Here is a 20,992-nt window from a genome sequence, read left to right on the forward strand (position 1 = left end):
TACAATATTTTTTTTGGGAGGCCTAACCGTATTGTAATGTTTTTTCTCGCATAAAAGTTCGCTTATAACTCCATTAAAAATAAATTTAACAGTTAAGTAAAGTAGCTTTTGATTGACTGCTGGTGCATTTATTTTTTAAAATAGTTGTTATTCATTATTTAACTTTATAAATTAAATTGTTTAAATTTTCTTTAACATTTTTTAAACGCAAGAGGTGGCTGGACGATGACTGGTCCATAGTCTTTCCTGTTAGGTTGAAAAGTGTTAATTTGTTTGCAATCGTTTTATCAGACAGTGTTTATTTAATATTTTTCTGATTTATTGAACTTTTGAAGAAGTGTAAATGCGATAATTATTTGTTCATCTTAATTGAAAACATTTTCTTGAATTATGGATGTCGGCGAATTACTTTCGTTTAAGGTTATATTTGCTGATAATAAATGCCTAAAATACTTTTTAATTTCTCTCATACAGTACAAATAATTGAAAAGTAAAAAAATAAATATTTGTTAAAGTGAAACAATAACTGTGAACATCCAACCTTTGTATTATTTGATTTTCTTACAAATTACAGCCAACCCCGACACCTAAGAGGCCAAATGAAGAAGACAGCGACGATTCTGAAGATGACGGAGTCCGGCCCTCAAAGTCTCGGCGTATGACATCTAAAATTCAGCGATTATCTCATCTTAAAGGACAACCTTTGCCTAAAGAACCCATGATTACTGATAAAGAAAGGGAGGATATCCTAAGATTTGTTGAAACAGAGGCTACTGAAGTAATTAACTGATATACTTTAATCTTCTAACTATAATCTTTTTTCTGTAATAAAAACCTTATTTATATATAATTACTATTAAATTTAAGGGCGAAGTGCTTGATGATACAACTGTCAAAAAATTAGTACTTAATTTTGAAAAAAAAGCACTTAAAAATAGAGAAATGAGAATTAAATTTCCTGATCAACCTGAAAAATTTATGGAAAGTGAAATAGATTTGCACCAAGCTTTGCAGGTAATATAATCATACTCTTTTGAGGTTTACATTTAATTTTTAGGTTGAAAAACATCTAATGTAATCCTATATAGTTCAAGAAAATAAAATGTGAATTACTTTTTCAGGACTTAAGTGCTGTAGCAACAGTACCTGACCAATACCCACTTTTGGTTGAATTGAAATGTGTAAATTCACTTTTGGAATTATTATCGCATGATAATACTGATATTTCTACCAAAGTTGTTAATCTTTTGCAGGTAAATTTATTCATCATATTTTAAATTTTAACAGTCCTTGTTTTTTTACTTTTATATTCATCTTAATAGTAAGATAATTTTAATAAAACATTTTTTAACTATGATTTTTTTATGGTATTAGATATACCTGACTTTTCACAAGATGATTATAATGAATCAGGAGTACTTCTTGCTTCAGAATTTCAAATCCTGTATAGAATTATGTTACATTGTATGTTTTTTCATGTTCAAGTAGCTACAGAGATGACAGTGTTAATTATATCAAATATCTGCTATCTATAATTAATATATGGACATACATAACATATAAAAGAGATTTTCACCTATGTACTAACTCATCTGCAATATCTCTGGAACTTTAAGTATTAAAGGCTTGAAATTTAGTATGAATGTTATTTTCAGTCAGTACGAGGTTAGCTAAAAATGCATTTCACGAAATTCTACCTCTTGAAGGGTGTTTAATAAAAAATCCCCATTTTTAAACTATAGCTTTTGTAAGCATAAAACTTGATGAGAATATTTTTTGGGATGTTAAAAAGTAATAGTTACAGATAGTGCGGTCCACCTAGTTACACTACCTGTTTAGATTAGTTGAGTACATTCTTTTAATCAATAAACTTGTGTTTTAAGGAATTGACTGATGTAGACATTCTTCATGAGAGTGAAGAAGGAGCAGAAGAATTAATTAAAGCTTTAGCAGAGGCAGATGCTCCTGCCTTACTACTTCATAATCTTGCACGTCTAGATGAGCAAGTGCCAGATGAAAGAGATGCAGTCCATAACACTCTAGGTATACTGTTTAAATTGTGGATTAAAATAAAACCTTCAGAGAAGATTTAAGGTGTTGGAAATTATTATATACAAATCATTCCTAATTTTTACCTTAACAATTGTATAATAGTTTAGAATTATTTAAAATTAATAAACAATTGATTGAAATGTTTTTACAAAAATGCTCTTTTGGTTGTAATTTTATGGTGTGCTAAAATTGTTTAATGTTTGCATATTATTTCAGGAATTGTAGAAAACATTACTGAGTTTAGGCCAGAATTGTGCTACGAAGTTGCCAAACAAGGATTTATCCAGTGGATATTGAAAAGATTGAAGGTGTTATAAAAGTATTATGTGTTAATTTGACATTTTTCCTGGTACACATGCTTCTTTTAAAAAGAAAAAACATACTTTACTCACTACATGAGCCAAGTGTAATTTGAAGGATTTCACATATTTCAGATATATAAACTATACATGTTAACATTACCAAATATATATATATATATATATATATATATTTATTTATTTACAGGTTTTTATTTCCTGTAAAAATTATCTAAAAGTCATGGATTTAAAATTTAAGATTAATTGATAACAAATATTTAATCAGCCCTGTTTCATTCTATCAATCACACAGCCCTGGTATTAAAAAATGGGAAATTTAAAGCAACTGAGGAGTTGTAAAGCATATAATTTTAGAAAGATGTATTTTGTACCACAAGAAGTTTTCTTTCTTCCACTTTTTGTGCAACATTGGAATATATATTTTATACAAAGTGTTCCTTCTTATAATTGAATTTGCAAGTCAGGATTGCAATTCACATTCCTTAACATCTAGGCTTTTTGTATTCTGAGTTAATAATAATATAATTGAAATATCTTTTTTTTCTCTTATTTCTTTAGTTGAAGGTGCCATTTGATGGAAACAAGCTATATGCTACAGAAATATTATCAATATTGCTTCAAAATACACCAGAAAATAGAAAACTGCTTGGAGAGTTAGATGGAATTGATGTGTTATTACAACAACTGGCGGTAAACATGAATATTATATCAGTTTTATTTGCAAAATATATTTAAGGTGAAATCCACAGATATTGAAGTGTTAGTTCTCTTTCAGTTTTATAAAAGGCACGATCCAAGTGGGGCCGAAGAGCAAGAAGCCATGGAGAATATGTTTGATGCACTCTGTTGTGCTTTAATGGAGCCTGCTAACAGAGATCGTTTTTTACGGGGGGAGGGTTTGCAACTTATGAATCTTATGTTGAGGTATGAAAATAAATTCATTTATACAATAAGTAGGGCCCTATACTCATTATATATTGGCTATTTGTGCATATAGTGTTTTAGCTAAAAGGCTAACCCTGCATTGAAACAGTCACGAAGTAATATAAATATTGTTCTCTATGATCATAAACGGCTGGTAAGGCATCTAGACCAAGTGAAAATGAAGAGAATGTTTGTGTTATGAAAATTTAAGTATCTGACAAAAACAAAAAATTTGTATAAATGTCAGAGTAGCCGCACAAGTCCATGAGCACAAAACGCCGCCGCCAGAATATTTACTCTAATTTTCATATATTATACTCGTATATGGATTCGGTACACACGGTTGACGCCGTTGGCCCGACCCGCATTGGCTACTGAGCGTCGCCGCATTCCACCGGCGCGATTAACACGTCTCTTCATCACCGCAATAAACCTGTTCGCATGTAGGCTGTTGTTGACTGAATAAACTTTCTTCAATTGAGATAAAAAAAAATTTGGACCGAGCCGTGCATCGCAAATGTGGACCAGCCTTAAGTGGCTGTCGCAAGTTTTAGTTATTGTTTGCTGCTGCCCAAGTGGCATTTCTAAATTCCGCGGCACATGACGTTTTGCTTAAGTCCTTTTTTAAAGTCGCGAAGCTCGGCGGCGGTTTGTGGCTGTCGCGTGTGTCGGTTTACCCTTAATGACAATTTAGTAACTAAGTGAACATTTAATTATTTATTTTGCTTCAAATATTATAGGGAAAAGAAAATGTCGCGAAATGGCTCTCTGAAAGTTTTGGACCACGCTCTTGCCGGTCCCGACGGAAAGGATAATTGCAACAAGTTTGTGGATATTTTGGGTCTACGAACTGTATTTCCATTGTTTATGAAAACGCCCAAGAGGAAAAGATTACTCACAGTTGACCAGCACGAAGGTAAGCTAATAAATTCTTCAATTAGTTTATAGAAAATTTTGTTATATTGTTATAAACGAAAATTGGATATTTGGATACATCGTCATCATCACTTCAGCACCTGTAGCACCACCACGGAGAAAAGACGAACAGTTAGAATTAACCGGCACCAAGCTTCTTTCCACGACCTCTACGACATCAACTGTCCACGTTATGGGCGTATGCAGCGCTTGTCGGATGCATATTTACCTAAAACTGTGGGTTGGCTTGTTATGGATAGTGCTATTGTTTCAAAAAATCCTATATCTGCACTTGTGCAAGTTGAGACGACGTAATTTCTCTATATTGAAATATAACGTCAAATTAACAAAATAAGCTATAACTTTTAACATATTTGTCATACGCACAAATGTGCGTACGTATGATTTGTAAATCTGACTGTTTTTCAATTTTCAGAACACGTTGTTTCCATAATTGCTTCTATGTTACGAAATTGCCAAGGAAGTCAAAGACAAAGACTTTTAGCTAAATTTACAGAAAATGATCTGGAAAAAGTTGATAGATTACTGGAATTACACTTTAAATACATGGATAAAGTTGACCGAACGGAAAAAGACATGGAGGTAAATTTGAAAAACATCTCTTTTTTTCTCTTAGGTAATTCTTATATGTGATATAACAGGTTGTCAAATATCTCCCTTCCGCTTTTTTGCTCTTTATTCAATGCTTTATAAAAAGTGTTACAGTGATCGGATTTAGTTCAAATATGCGCCGTTTTGTTCGATAATCTGTTTCCATCTAGACGGCAACTTCATAATACCTCCCTCGTAGAAACCCCCTCCTTATTTGCGAAGAACTCGGACAGCCACTTTTCACAAACCTCTTCTGAGTTCAACTTTACACCACCAAGAGTGTTCGCCATGGACAGGAACAGGTGGTAATCACTTGGCGCTATGTCCGGGCTATATGGGGGATGTGATAAAACCTCCCATCCGAGTTCCCGTAGCTTCTGACGAGTCATCAACGAAGTGTGTGGTCTGGCGTTGTCCTGGTGGAACACTACACCCTTCCTGTTGGCCAATTCTGGACGCTTCTGGTCGATCGCCTGCTTCAAGCGGTCCAGTTGTTCGCAGTAGATGGTAGAATTAAGCGTCTGGCCATATAGGAGCAGCTCATAGTGGATGATTCCCTTCCAATCCCACAAAACACACAGCAAAACCTTCCTGGCCGTCAATCCCGGTTTGGCCACTGTTTGGGACGATTCACCGGCCTTCGACCACGACTGTTTTCGCTTGATATTGTCGTATGTGATCCATTTTTCGTCGCCAGTCACCATCCGCTTCAAGAATGGGTCGAGTTCGTTCCGTTTCAGCAGCATATCGCAGACGTTGATTCGGTCCAGAAGGTTTTTTTGCGTCAAATCATGCGGCACCCAAACATCAAGCTTTTTTTTTGTATCCAGCCTTCTGCAGATGGTTTAAAATGGTTTGGTGACTAACTCCCATCTCCTGGGCGATGTCACGAGATGCCACATGCCGGTCTAACTCGATGTAGTCCATGATTTGATCGGTATTTGTCGTCACAGGTCTTCCGCCGGCTGGCTTATCCATGGTGTCGTCTTCGCCGGCTCTGAATCGGCGAAACCATTCCTCCGCGGTTCGAAGTGATAGAGTACCATCCCCCAAAACACCATTAATCTCACGGAACGTTTCTCTAGCGGATTTGCCTTTAACGAAGGAAAACTTTAAAATAGCGCGAATTTTGGCGTTAGTGAACTCCATGTTTACACGTCTATAACTGTTGAACGCAATATTCAAACTAATCATGCATAGCGTCGTTTTGTTGGTTATGTCAAGACCTTTCAAATTATGTATAGTATTGCCAGATACGAGCTCTATAGCGCTTTGTACATAGCCGCGAAATTCAAAAGACAAAAAGGCGGAAGGGAGATATTTGACAACCTATTATTTGTCTTGTGCACGGCATTGAAGATGTTACGCCGCACTCATACCAGCTAAAACACACGGTCTATTTCCCTGCCGTAAAAACTACAGGAATTGGCCCTCGTAAATAGAGAAGAGGTGATGGCAACTTTCAGAACCGTCTGTTTTGCAAAAAAATCCACAAATTCCCATTAAAAACAAAAATTAAACACTATTAATTCAAGCCAATTAGAAATAATTTGTATAAATGTTAATTATATCATGATATCACTTTCATACACAGCAAGACGACGATGATACCGATGACGATACACAATATTTGAAGCGGCTTTCTGGAGGTCTCTTCACCTTGCAACTCATTGACAGGATCATATTAGAAGTAAGTCTGAATGTAAACACTTTTTCGTTACTAATTGCAGCTGTGTTATATTAGGGTTCATGGAAAATGTATATAAGTAAATATATATATATATATATATATATATATATATATATATATATATATATATATATATATATATATATATATATATAACTTTATATATAACTATACATTTGTATAACAAATTTTTTAATGTTACCAGATTAGTTATGACGGGTGGAATGATAACAATACTGTATTTTTATCTGTAAAATAAATACGTTTATTATAATCCCAAAAAATTGCTTCAATGATGAATGAAATCTAGTCACCTAATCACGTAAAAGTTTATATTGTAAAATATTTGAGCACATGGTTTGATAGAAATTTCTGTTTTCTTACTAAAGCACTTCCTGGCCTGACACTCTATTTCGGTTGGTTTATGGGACATCTGAATAAATATTTAGATGTAATAAATACATTAACAAAAATTATGTTCTTTCTAAACATTTATTAGCCGAAATATTGTCCAAATGTTATTAATAATCCTGACATTTTATGAACAAGCTAATCCTTCACTATATTTATTTCTGTTAATAATATATAACGTCTAATATCATATTTATTTATTCTTAAGGTTTGCACCGCAGGGCCACCCGCGGTGAAGCAACGAGTTCAACGCGTTCTGTCCTTACGCGGCGGCTCTCTTAAAATAATACGACATGTTATGAGAGGTTGGTAAACACTAAATATCTTTGAGTCCATATAGTACGAATGTCTAAAGTCGAAGGTCATCGACTAACATGCGCTAACAGTGATTTACGGCATTGAAAAATGGTCTATTACTTGGGGCATCATCGCTCAACGAGATTTAATCAGCAATGAAGAGACGAACAAGGAGACGAATGAAAATAATCGTCATAGTCTAGCGGTTTGGCAAGTTGACGTGGCAGTGTGAGCAAGCGACAGCAGAACGCGGAGCTGATGACTGCATAGGGCTTAAGTTTCAGGACTGAAGATCACAATCAATCAGCAAGCGCAGCGCAGGATGTCTACCCATAAGGCTGACAGAGGACCTTGTTAAGGTCGTTGGATAACACAGCAAAATTTGTTAGGTAGTCGCTGTTGCATTATGACTTTTGCGCTACTCGAAAGCTGTTTACTCGTCGTCATTTAAAGCTTCTCCGGGTGCGCTTAGTATACAATTACGTATGGTAACTAAACTCGAGGGCCAGCTTGGTAGCCTCGACTCCGGTCGTATCATATTTACTGGAATTTTTCTTTCGATTTATGGTTAAACATTCAATTTCTTGCTACAATGTTTTTTACATAAAAAAACAAGAGTTTCATAATGTGACTTAGATGAGCGTAAAAATTGAAGTTCTTACTAGTTTCTTTATTACAGAATATGCCGGAAACCTCGGCGATGCCGGAAGTGAAGAATGGCGTCATCAAGAACAACAACACATTTTACAATTAGTAGATAAATTTTAATATTATACCATAAGGACCAATTAAAATAAAACGATTTAATAAACATGAAACCCTTTTATTTAATGCCAAATTATTGACTAAAATAATTACTGGTAACAACAAAGTAATAGCATAATAACAATTTTCCGTAATATTATATATATATAAAAACAACGTGGACATTTATAGTAAACTGCAATTTTGATAAAATAATTTTGTGCCCATATATAAATTGAAATAATTTGTTCAATGTTATAAAATATTTACAATAACATAATTTTAATACATTCATACGGCACTATTAATAATGTAAAATTGAAAATATTCAGTAGAAATAGTCTAAACATAGTCTGTAATTTTATCTGATGCAAAACCAATACAGATTCTATTTCAATAAACGATTCCATCATATATGTCTAATCAACTATTTAGAAATGCAGTTTATTCATAACAAAACAAGAAAATGTCATGTTGATTATGGTGGATTCTACACAATCATCAATCAATAAGTTAGGAATGTAAACTTTTACCAATTTTCTTTAGTACTCGGCATTTGATAAGTCACGACGGAAATTAAAGCGAAATAAATAATAAGTTTTAAAGTGTTATCTGTCACTATTGCAATTACCAAACACGGAACACTAAAAAACCATAACCAAGCCATCTTCTGATTCAGTCATCCGGAGTGTTAATTCAAATGCCGGGTTCCTTAGAAGGTTCAGCGTACCTTTCATTTCACTACATTCTTACTTTATTAATTTTTAAATTGTTAAGTATAAAGATGTTTTAACTTTTTCAAACCTTGAATGTAAACGAAAAAAAATATTTTAATACAAGTTAAAATAGTATAAAACGATGAAATACACAAGCCGCGTAAATGTATAAAATTATTATATTATGATGGATATTTACATAGAACAAGAATAGCAGAATAAATTATATGTATACGTCTCACGTACGCGTATAAGTAGAGTGCGAATTATATTATTTCTAACAGTGAGGAAATACCTACACAAGTAAAATAAGTAATGTTTAAAAATGTGCAACGGTTATCTATATATAATAACGTAATTTGCTTATATTGACCAACGTGCCATCGCTTTATATATTCCACATTTCTTTCACAACCGTTTTTTTTTTCCAATTTACTGCACTCATCTAAGGATTTTTCTTATTTTATAGGAACTCTTTAAGAATGCATAAGATAAAATAAACCGAAGTCGTATGTGAAAGAGAGAAAAAAAAATTTAAAAAGTCAACGGTATTAAGCGATTGTCTACACGCCAGTGTACAAGTCGGATAATATATCATTTATATTTCTACATTTGCAATAATATTTCGCCTACACTTTGTTGATTTGATTGTTAAGATAGTATTCTCTAGGTATTATCTAAATAAATCAAGTACGTATATACTATTTCACCTTCATTCCGACGCTTTGGATTTACATGTTTACAGATTTTTAAACAACCCAGTGATGTACAACATAATGTTTTTAATAGTTAATTTGGACTGAGTGATACGTTAAAAGTTTTAGGTATTCATTTAAAAAAAATACCTGTACTGTATACGTAATGTATTCGCCAGAGTTTTAAAAAAATTACAAACTGTTTGTTAATTATAACAAGGTCGCATCGCCCACAAATTACGAGGTTTTTCGTTAAAAATCGGATAAGTTAATTAAACTTATTAACTTGTTTCCTTTAGGCACCTTTTAAAGGTAGGCATATGTAATACATCCTTTAGTTTTTTTTTTTATTTAATACATAATACATCACATAAATGTTAATCATTATAAAATCGTCAATTTACTAATACATAACAATATAGCTATTTTTAAAGTTCATACATCAATAATCAATGTTTGCATTACATAGCAGGCTTGAATTGATTGATGATCAATTGTAAGCGTACGTATCGTCCATCTAGGAATGTATTAATCATTGCTTTAATATGTCCTGTCGTTAAAAGTTATATTTTTGAATGTGTACGTGTCATGTCATTGTATACTGTAACTGAGATAATAGTATATACCAGGGGTGGCCAAGCGCCTTGGTAGTACAAGCCATTTACCGCGAGCCGCAAGTAATAAAGTTTCAAATTATGGTTTTTTTTTTACAAAGTACCAAATATACGTAGAGAAATTTTATATAATATAATACAGTAACTTTAATATCGTTTAGAAACATACGAAACGATAATATTTAAAAAAAATATAATTACATAAAATGAAATGTGATTTCGGTTACATTTATCGCAAGGTACAAATAATCCTGCAAAGAAACGCATGTGGCTCGCGAGCCGCAGGTTGGCCACCCCTGGTATATACAATAGGTATAAACGATATGCGACAAGAGGTAAAAAATTTGCCTTTACATGTATAATATTTATCACAATGATGAATGTTGATAATGCCTAACATAGTGTACGCGTTCGACAATATTATTATATCTGTTTAGATATTTTCATTATAAATTAATGTCCTATCCACACTTACTAGTGGCTGTGGAAGGATATTATCTCTATAAGTGTCGAAAATGCTTTATCCACGTATTGTCAATGTCATCTATCTTTCTTATTGTTAAATAAATGAACGGATGCTGTCAGTCGCCATTACGCGCTACTTTGCGTTCAGATTATAAAATCAGTAAAATGCCAAACAAATTAGTTAACTATTTCGAAATATGTATTCCTAGAAGTTTAGCAACTTACATTACCGTTAAAATGAAGTATGATGAATGTATTAATGGGTATTATAGATCGAATCGTTACAATTGAATATTCCACCAATTGCATTCACCAATGCACCAATCTACACCAGTCACGCAATATATCTGATATATTATTTTTATGTTACGTCAAATAACTGTTCTTAGAGTTTTTGCTTGATGTGTATGTTATACATATTTAAGTGTACGTGTATACAATTCGTTGGAAATAGATAATCTGTCCTTTCATTTTCCATGCCGACGTTGTAATCAGTCGGACTACGCTCTATATATTTGTGAGTAAACTATTTAAGGCAACAATAAACAAGTTGTAACAAGTACTTAGATCATTACAAACGCACCTGCAATAAAGGCACTGGTTCTACGACGGTTAGGGGCAATCTTTGCTCATCATTTTGCTAAAAGCTTTGGGAATGTCCTCGTTGGTCTTGGATACATTGCTGCTGCCAAGTAGAGTGGGCGCCGGAATCTTTCCCGTTTGGATGCCGTATGCGGTCTTCAATAAATCGTAGTTAATTTTTTCAGTAACGACCGAGTCTTTGCTGTAGGTTACATGGAAAAAATTAGTCCTTAAATCTTTATTTATTTTAAGAACGAATTATGAAAACTCTTGTGAAAAATAGTTATGATAGTTTAAAGTCATAAATAAAATTAAATCTTTTACCGTCTAAGGTTTTTTATGCGAATCATCAAGGTAATTAATAGTTATATATATTATATTTTGTAGTAATTTGTAAAACACTCTTGAGTATGAAATGGTCACTTAGTTCTTGGAGGAGCTTGAAAATCTAGTTTGTGATTATTTCACATATATACAATATATCAAAGTCGTCAAAAGACGCAGGGTGCATGGCACTTCCTACCAGTCCTTTTGAAAAGATATATGCAAAGTCAAGTCCAGCAGTGGGCGTTCTATGCCTAAAGTGATGATGAAAAAATTTCTGTTAATTATAATAAATAAAAGTAAGCGATTTAATATAACATTGTCTAAAAAGTCTATAAGACTTTTCAATTGGAAAAACGTTAATGTTAAAATCAGAGTTTACTTGTATTGTGGGTGATTGGTGACGAATTCACGCATCCAGGTGGCGATGGTGGAGATCTCGCTGGAGGCGCGGCGCTGGATGAGTTTCAGGTACTGCTGCACCGAGCAGTGGGTGTCCGCGTCTACGTCCATGCCCGATAGATACGACTCGATCAGCGGGATCAGCCCGGGGAACATGCCGTCCTAAACATCGATTATGTTTGTAACAACCATCAACTTTTAGGAATACATACATCAATTTAATATTTTCTATTTAGAGATGCGACAAGCGTAATACAGAGATTAAAATGTCTTTACTATTATTGTAGATCACTATAACTTGTGTTATCTTGCCGTGTCCATCCATCCGTTGTAGGGGCAACGGAGGGGTATCCATTGAAGAGTTTCTTCACGAGAAAAAAGGGGTCAAAATTCTATGAATAATGTAATAATGGCAAGTAATATTATATTATTAAAGGAACTCCACTGCGAGACCGAATGAGAAATGAGGAGATCCGCAGGACTAAGGTCACCGACGTAGCTAAAAGAACTCGTCTAAAGTGGCAGTAGGGGAGGCACATCTTTCGTGAAAATTATATTTAGTCGACTGTACCTTCCCGTTCACGATCTCGTCGATGGTCATCTCCGCGTACTGGTCGTGAGCGTCGGGCGCGTGAGGCGCGACGCCGTGCGGCGCACCCACGTCGCGTCGCCACCAAAAACGTTGAGAAGCGCAAGCGCCGCGTCGTTGGGCGCGTTGCATGTTCTCATCTACCTGCAAAAACATACGGGTATTATGTGGCTGCTCAATTTATATATATATATATATACATAGAAAGAGCGATATATAATCACATGTCAGCCGACAGATGCCCACTGCAAGGCATAGGTCTACCACAAAAATCACGACGATGACCGATTTTGCAGATACTCCAAGCGGCCTTAACTGTCGAACTGTCGTCGATACACCAATCGACAACATTGTCAATGTCATATTGTTATATTCAATAATAATAACGATTTGATAATAAAATTACTCGCGGAATATGAAATAATGATGATGAACATGAATTAGTTACCTTGCTGATTGGCATAACAAAGTTAAGACGATAGGATAGTATAACTCGCGTGAGCAGCACTACAAAGCAAACGTAGGCGGCGTTCTCGAAGTCTGTGAGCTGGGCCTCGCACGGCCGGAACTCCACGCGCCAGCCGATCGACGAATTAGGCGGCGGCGGTTTAAACCGCATCGTCTGCCAGTTGGTGGACTGAATGTTCTGGAACAGCCCCAAATTGTGAAACACAAAGAACAATAGAATAACTATTTCTTACTACTACATGACGGGATTTTCATAACATTTTGAGAATGCCTAGGCTTTGAAAGTATTTTGCTTGAAAGTCCCAAGCGTGACGAGTTAGTACAAAAAATTATTATAGATTTAGTATGATAGAATTTTATTTTAATTTATTTAATAAAAACTTAAATATTGACAACCGTTTTTTTTTTGTTAGTACCTACTAACAATTTTCCTCTCCTGAGTTAAGAGGTCGAGAATGCCTTAAGGCAGGGACGAAAAACGCGTGGCCCGCGGGCCGCTTACGGCCCGTTAAATTATTATTGCGGCCCGCTTAGCGTTTCTAAGTTTTAACATATTTTATCAGCTTTCCCCTAATAATAAATTTTAATAAAATTAATTAGTTTCCGAAGACTTTGAATTGGAAGCGATTGACATTAGAAAATAATACCGATTTAAAATATATGTTTTTGTAAGCATGGAGAAATTTTCGCTTTTGTCGAAAAATGTTGTCTCTGCTAGGAATACGAATGTTTTCAAAAGATTATTTTCATCCATGAAATTAATCAAAAATGACCACCGAACGAGTCTGAGTGACGTGTTGCTGGCTCATCAATTCCGGCTAGTATTGATCACCTTGTATCGAAAAGTGTCAAATTTGTGATTAATAATTTCAAGTAATTTAGTTCTTTTCTTGGTTGTTTTAATGTTGCATTAAAACTTATGTATTAGGTCTTTTCATTTTATTTTTACGATTAAAATTTTGTAATTTTTTAATAAATGTTACTTCATTTGCGACCCACAAAAAAATTAAAATATAAGTTGGATTTTGTAACAATGGTGTAAATCAAAAGTTTTGTATAAATCGATAAATACTTTAGCATTCAAATCTCTCGTTATACGAGGGTCAAACTGAAAGTTCTTAGAAAATCAAAAACTAAGCATTCTAGCAAGTTATTAGTTTTATTATAACTTTTCAAAATAGCGTCCATTTACATCAATACATCGCTGCATTCGATGGAACCATTGAGAAAAGCACCTTGCCCACTCGGCCTTAGGGGTCTCTTCGACGGCGTTTTGAAACGCAGCCACTGCTTCTTCGGCGTCCATAAAATGTTTTCCTCGAAGTTTTTCTTTTATTTTCGGGAATAAATAAAAATCGCAGGGTGCGAGGTCGGGGCTATACGGCGGGTGACCCAGTAATTCCACGTCTGAGGTCGCCAAATAGTCGATCGTTTGCCTGGCGGTGTGCGACGAGGCATTGTCGTGATGAAGGAGGATCCTGCTGCGAGGTCGTTTCTCTCGAACTTTTTCCAAGACAAGTGGCAAACAGTTGTTAGTGTACCACTCTGCATTAACCGTTTTCTGATCCTCTAAGACAACTGTCGCGTAATGACCTGTCTTTCCGAAGAACGAGGCCACCATCTTTTTTCCAACACTTCGACCTCTCTTCACTTTAGTTGGCAACTCTTCGGAAGGAAACACCCACTGAGCAGACTGTCTTTTGGTTTCCGGATCATAACAGTAAATCCAGCTTTCGTCGCCCGTTAGTATGTCGAACACAGCGTTTGAGTCACCTCCGTTAAATTTTTGGATCATTTCTCGGCACCAATCAACACGGCGGAGTTTTTGAGCCTCGGTCAAATTATGCGGTATCCAGCGGGCACAAAGCTTCCTGACCGCTAAATGTTCATGGAGGATTTTGTGCACTTGACTCATACCTATGCCTAGACTTGTCCGAATCTGCTGATAGGTCACTCTTTTGTCAGTCTCTATCATACGCCGCACAACACTGATATTGTCTTCAGTCGTCGCTGTAGAAGGCCGTCCCTCACGCAAATCATCGGTGAGATTAGTTCGACCACGATTGAATTCATTAAACCAGTTGTAAACTGTGGCACGAGATGGGGCTTCATCGTGAAAAGCCAATCGAAGTCTATCATAACTTTCTTGTTGACTTATATGACATCGAAAGTCATAAAAAATCATTGCACGAAAATTTTCTCGGCTTAAATTCATTCTGACGTGCACAGACAATTTTCAATTTGCCGCCAAATCGTAAAACAAATGACAAATGAATGAAATGTATACTCAATATTATTGGTAAAGAGTTCTATTTTCAAAATTTAAACTTATTTTTTTAATATAATGCTTTTAAGTTGCCAGTTCTAAAAACTTTCAGTTTGGCCCTCGTACGCTCTTTATAAAAACGCGAGTTTAATGGTAAATTAGCCATAAACATAAGCAGGCAAAATGTTACATGTTCATGAAGAAGGTTCAAGATTTATTGGATAATAAAAAAAGAATCCACGCAACCTCTCTCGAACTGCGTATTATAAAGTGCACGTATACATGCACGTGTAATTTATGTATCCATGTCATACACAGTTACATGATTTTTCTATAACATTTACATTTCTGTTTATTTGTTATATCTGCTCGATATTGGGTTAAAACAAATTGTGTAAAGAGTCAAAAAATAAATGCCGAACTATATGAATAGCTATATATAATATAGGCAATATTACCAAAATTAATATATTAACGAACTTGTACCAAAGAAAATTTTAAAAATAGATTTGTACGTACTTCAAAGTGATCAGTATCATTCTTATCATCTTGGTTGACTTTCTCGGAGAAGAGAGAAACGGTGTCTCGGATGAAGAGATGTGCGACGTGCAGGGCCAGAGGATGATCGATGCCACCTTCACGCAGTCGCCGGTAGATGGACGGATCATGTACGATAGGAATGTCGTTGTATCTGTTATATAAAGTCAAAGTCACAATAGCTTTATTATCTAAGATTTAAGAAACTCAGTGGGGGTTTGCCATTTTGTTCAATGTATTAATAAAAAAAAATCCTTAAAACTAGAATAACTCATTTCCAAACGTCTTTATCGTAAACATAATCTGGAATAAAGTAATAAATCTTTCGGTAGAGAAGGTGCTTAATTAATTTGTTGAATATATTAAGACATTATTTTACCGCGTCGCTTGGAAGTTCGTTATAGAATCGAATACATTAACTTACAAATGAACGAGACATTTTGATCACTATAATCTTTTACTCGATCTTACACTTGAAGAAAAAAACTCGCTACTCCGTAACTTTTTACTTAATTTTTTTTTCCAGTAAGTTATCTTTAAATAGCTGCTCATAGATATGAGCGTATTCATATTTTAATAGTAACGTAGTGTTTCTGTTAACTTCATGCGTTGATCCCCAATTCTGAGGATCGAAGCCTCGTTTCACTAAGAGTAGGTTCCATCGTACGACTTCCATGCCATCTATCCTGACTTAATAAACTATAATGAAAGTAACAGCAACAAGCAAAATTGCTTAATTTGATTATGTTGTTTTCTAACAATATCTACTACATCGTTGTAATTAAGCTAAAGGGATGAAAGTATACGTCATGTGGTGTCAATTAATGTATTTATACAAAAACCAACAAAATAACGTAATTATATTATAGTAAGAAATATTCAATGTTATCAACATTTTAAATGATTATGTAAATACGAACTCTCTTCTCCTTTTTCAATGACCATACATATAGGTGGTTGAATTATGCTAACGTGACAAGTAAACATTTTAAAAGTACATATATTTATCACAATCAATGAATACAATGGTTAAAAATCTTACTTTTCATGTTCCGGTGATAGGTATGAATCGATGGAGTCGTATCTCGATTTTTGAATGCGGAACTTGTTGTTTTTGAGCGGCAACAGTCCACGCTCCTCCTTAGTGCGGCAGTCCACCGACGCTGATATGACGTTCCACCGACAATCCACATCGGTCAAAAAACCACGGTAGATTGGTGATGCCGCAGACAACGCTAGCTGCGTAAAAGGAAACATTTGCAAATTGTTTAAAGCTGTTGCAGTTATAAACGCTGCAGATGGCTCACTAGAAATAAATGCGCAAACTTAGCAGGAAATAAAGTAATTAAAGTTGTATAAACATTCGAATGTTTAATTAGATTTCGTAATGCGCCTTGATATTTCTGGAACCATGTGGCTTAGATTTGAAATGAAGGTAGAAATATTCCTTTCGTCGAGATGTCAGCTAAGAACGGATTTATGAAATTCCACATGCAAGGGCGTGAGGCGTTCTTTAAAAAATGTTTTTTTTTTTTAAATAGTTTTTATGTGTATAGATTTTGGTCAGAATATTGTTATCTATCATATTTAATATTAATTTTTAACATGCTAAGATTTTCATGTCAAAAATGACCAAGAAAGGATTTTATGAAATTACACACACAAAAGGCAGTGCGAACCACATGAAGCAATCGGAGGCCAGCTAGTAAATAGTATAACGCCCTGAGCCGAAGATGAACACTAGGTCATAGTTAGCTAGTTAGTTATAGATGCCAAAGAGCAAACAGCGATAATTGACAAAACATTTACAGAATCGTTACATCTTATAAGACGTTATTCCCGCCTATACGAAAAGATAAGCCCAGTCTAAACCACACGTGGATGTGACCTTGGAGTGTACGTTTAATCAACAAAAAGAATGACAGTGTCAATAGAGAGCTTATCATAGCTCCTAATTATATATATAGTTCTTCTTTTTAATTAGATAAATTACACACGATAATTTCATTCACTTTTCGAACATAATTTCACGTGTAATTTCTAGTTAGTGCTTTTCCAAAGAAAGGTTTACGCTAATGTTTATTTAATACAGAATGAATGGTTTTATGCGTAAAAGCTTTATAGGGATAAATATATGTAATTCATTTTTTGTCAATTAATATATGGTACACCATACCTAAACAACAACGGTTTTAGAAATAATCAATAATATAGCAAGAAACAGTGTGTTCAAAATTCGGGTGACTACATATTAAAATCAATTATTGTTAGGGACAAAAAGTCCCTGCAAACTGTACTACCAAAAGTTGCGTGTCGCATTCCTATAGAAAAAATAAATATTTCAAAGTGATCTTTTTTTAAGGTTGTTGCTGATAAATGCACTATATATTCATTCTTTTGCAGGTTTTTACATCAATAACCAATGATCCCTTATAACTAGCTATACTAACTTATAATTACCATGATTGGACATAATGGTGCTAGCTGATCGTAGAGTGTACGCGCCTCCGTAATGCAACATGCCTGGAATGTAAGTTGTAGACAACAACATCCCATTCCAAAGCCCATGGCGTCCATGTAAACGCAGTCCGGTAAAGCTACACCTGGCTCCAGTATATGGGAGTTGTCCACAGGAATTTTCGTATTCACATCCTTAAAAACTTAAAACAAAAACATTATCTTCTTAATTATTATGAGGATTCTTATCAGCACATAAACGCATGAATTTCGTTGTTAAATAAAAGCCCAAAGTTCCAATTCATTTAAATTTAGGGGAAACAGGCAAGGAGTTGGAACTTATTACCAGTATTGGCAGCATGTGCTATGAAACTTTCAGCTTTTTTTCCAGCAGTTGTGGTACAAGCTCACATTTTTCCCACATCACTTTCTGTCAAACAGGAAGCTAGACTTGCTTGGTCGTGGACTCACTACATCCACCATGAAAAACGACACTTACTTTGGGTTGGTAACACCCGCATTGCACGCACTTATGTATTAAATTAAGCCTAAAACCAGACTAGACTAACTTAGATATTTCCTGTAAAATAAAACTTTGAAAATCCTTCTATCTATGAAAATCTATATCTTAATCTATCTAAGATGAATTATACCCATAAGTAATCTATAACATTATTTTACTATAATGACTTGAACTCATAATGTTAAACATGTAGAGCAACATGAGTTCTTGTTCAGGTCCTCTACCAAGACCCTAACACCTTCTCACTTCAGTGTCCGCTCAAGTAATCTAAAAACTCAGCAGTCCAGAAATACTGTGATATATCTAAAGTAACAGCGAAAGTTTAGACTGTCAAGGGAATTTAAAGCATAGTTATTAAAACAAGCCTAAGGCTAAGCACCCTTGACATCCTATTACCAGACTAACTCTAAATAGTGAACTTATCAAAGCCAATTAAGTGAAACTATTGCTAATGTTTAAGTATCAAATCAAGAAAAAATCCTATAGTAAAATCACAGACATAAATTTGTACAGTTCAGTCTAAATTGGAATTTCTTAATAATTTGTAATAACTCGCTTTTGTTGTAGAATTATTAGTCAATTTTTTTTTTGCACATTAATACTGAATAATGCATTTTACTTACTTGGTATATTAATGGCCACTTTTTCTCCCCTTCTTTCTCTTATATTCGATGTTAGAGTTTTAAAACGAGGGTGTCCTGGAAAAATTGCCTCATCGGGAAAAAAATGTGATAATGTTACTCCACTTTTAGGTTTTGGAACAATTGGTGGACTTGTAAAGTTTGCACAACCCAATCTGAAAGAAAAAAACCACTATACTTTAATATTAATCCATTTTTAAAGTACACTTATTAATAAACAAAAAAGTCCCATTGAAAACCTTGGAAAGTTAGTGATGCTCATTATAACTTCTCCATTATTTAATAATGTACTGGCTTCTGCTCTACGATACTGCATATTAGCTTCCACAATGTTAAAATGCGCTAATAATCCACCATAAGGCTTCCCTGGAGTGCCTTCAATCATATATGCTCCATATTCAGGACGCCACAATGATTTCACATCTAGAATACAATTTCATATTTACATTTATATTAAGAAAGTTAAATACTTTATTTAAAGAAAATGTAAAACAAATGAAAGTTATGTTGATTATTCAACAAGTAACTAGAATTCCTTATTGATACTGAACTGTCTAAGAAACCATTATTTATGTTTTCCTTATTGCATAATATTTTGCTGAATGCATAAAATAGCAATGAGTCATAACACTTGATGTTTATCTGCTTTATTATATGATGTCCTTTAAAGTTAAAGTCTATTGTGACAAATTATTGCCTGTATTTTAAATACATCATTGTTTTGGTAATAAAAATGATAAACATGGGTGATAAAAGTATTTGCTTATTTATAAGGATGCTTACTATTCATAGATATTATCACATCAAAGCAAAAGATGATCAATTACTTATAAGAATAAATACAATTTATTTTAAATTATTTTGGTTTGGTATCACTTGTCAAATTGTAAATATCAATTTGACACATTTTTGTGTGTAACAAATTAATATTTAAAAATTTTATTCTTAAGAAAAGTGGATTATTACTTTGTGGATCTGCATGTTCTTTTTCTTGTAATTTAGGTAGGAGTTTATCAGCTATCAGACTGACTGTAGCACGGCTATTTTCATCATCAAACTTTACTATTATGTATTCCACCTAAAAACATAACAAATAACATACAATTTTAGAGCTTATAAAACTATTTTAGTATTATAATATAATTATATTAAAGAGCAGAGTATTAAAATACCAACCTCATCTCCCCATTTCAGTACATCACCAGTACGATCCTGCAGTTTCTTGTACAAATTAATAAATTGTTCTATACCATGTTGACGCACGTGTTCTGCCAACGCCTTCGTTTCTTCCCACGAAAGAGGGCTTCCTTCAGACAATAAACCCATATTCACAACTTGAATTCGTCGCAAACACGCCCGAGATTTAAATAAACTTTTAATATTACCAAGAGCTAAATCTTTCTTTGTAAATAAAGAAAATAAGTTCATCTACTGTTTACGTACCAGTAGAAAAAACAATTAAATGTTATGAGATATTATAGCTATTGACCGGCAGAAGAAAATAAATGAAAGTAAAAATTTTGAAGCCAAAAGAGCAAACCACCGATTCACCGCTTAAATTAAATGACTGCGTTTCTTTAGCATGCTTCTTCTAAATGTAAATTCACCTATGCTACTAAATAGCAAGAATTATCCTTGTAGATTTTTATGACAACAATCTATTGTCATATCATTTGTCACATTGACATATTATTTGACGTTTAGGTAAGTCCTAGAAGTATCTCATTAACAAGGTTTGTATAATGTTT

General features: G+C 34.1%; 2 protein-coding genes across 2 annotated transcripts; one reads left to right on the forward strand and one right to left on the reverse strand.

Moving 5' to 3' along the window:
• Positions 1-262: 262 nt before the first annotated feature.
• LOC137929470 (beta-catenin-like protein 1) lies at positions 263-8,039 on the forward strand. The gene is made up of 13 exons (XM_068772437.1): positions 263-420; positions 575-778; positions 868-1,014; positions 1,122-1,253; positions 1,884-2,043; positions 2,269-2,360; positions 2,931-3,062; positions 3,148-3,296; positions 4,037-4,212; positions 4,648-4,814; positions 6,418-6,513; positions 7,133-7,229; positions 7,901-8,039. The coding sequence occupies exons 1-13, from the start codon at positions 391-393 to the stop codon at positions 7,987-7,989; spliced, it is 1,671 nt and encodes a 556-aa protein (XP_068628538.1). The 5' UTR covers positions 263-390; the 3' UTR covers positions 7,990-8,039.
• A 63-nt stretch (positions 8,040-8,102) lies between these two features.
• On the reverse strand, positions 8,103-20,877 carry Gclc (glutamate--cysteine ligase). Its single transcript, XM_068772515.1, has 11 exons — positions 20,421-20,877; positions 20,211-20,322; positions 19,484-19,667; positions 19,227-19,399; positions 18,084-18,283; positions 16,666-16,862; positions 15,606-15,777; positions 12,801-12,998; positions 12,335-12,496; positions 11,744-11,925; positions 8,103-11,239 (listed from the first exon to the last, which is right to left on the reverse strand). Exons 1-11 carry the CDS (start codon positions 20,670-20,672, stop codon positions 11,068-11,070), a joined length of 2,004 nt encoding a protein of 667 aa, XP_068628616.1. The 5' UTR covers positions 20,673-20,877; the 3' UTR covers positions 8,103-11,067.
• Between the last annotated feature and the right edge of the window lie 115 nt (positions 20,878-20,992).

This window comes from Battus philenor, unplaced genomic scaffold (assembly GCF_028537555.1).
Source record: "Battus philenor isolate CCGP_79_NKW_IND1 unplaced genomic scaffold, ilBatPhil1.0.hap1 SCAF_5, whole genome shotgun sequence".
In the NCBI taxonomy this organism is placed as follows: Eukaryota; Metazoa; Arthropoda; class Insecta; order Lepidoptera; family Papilionidae; genus Battus; species Battus philenor.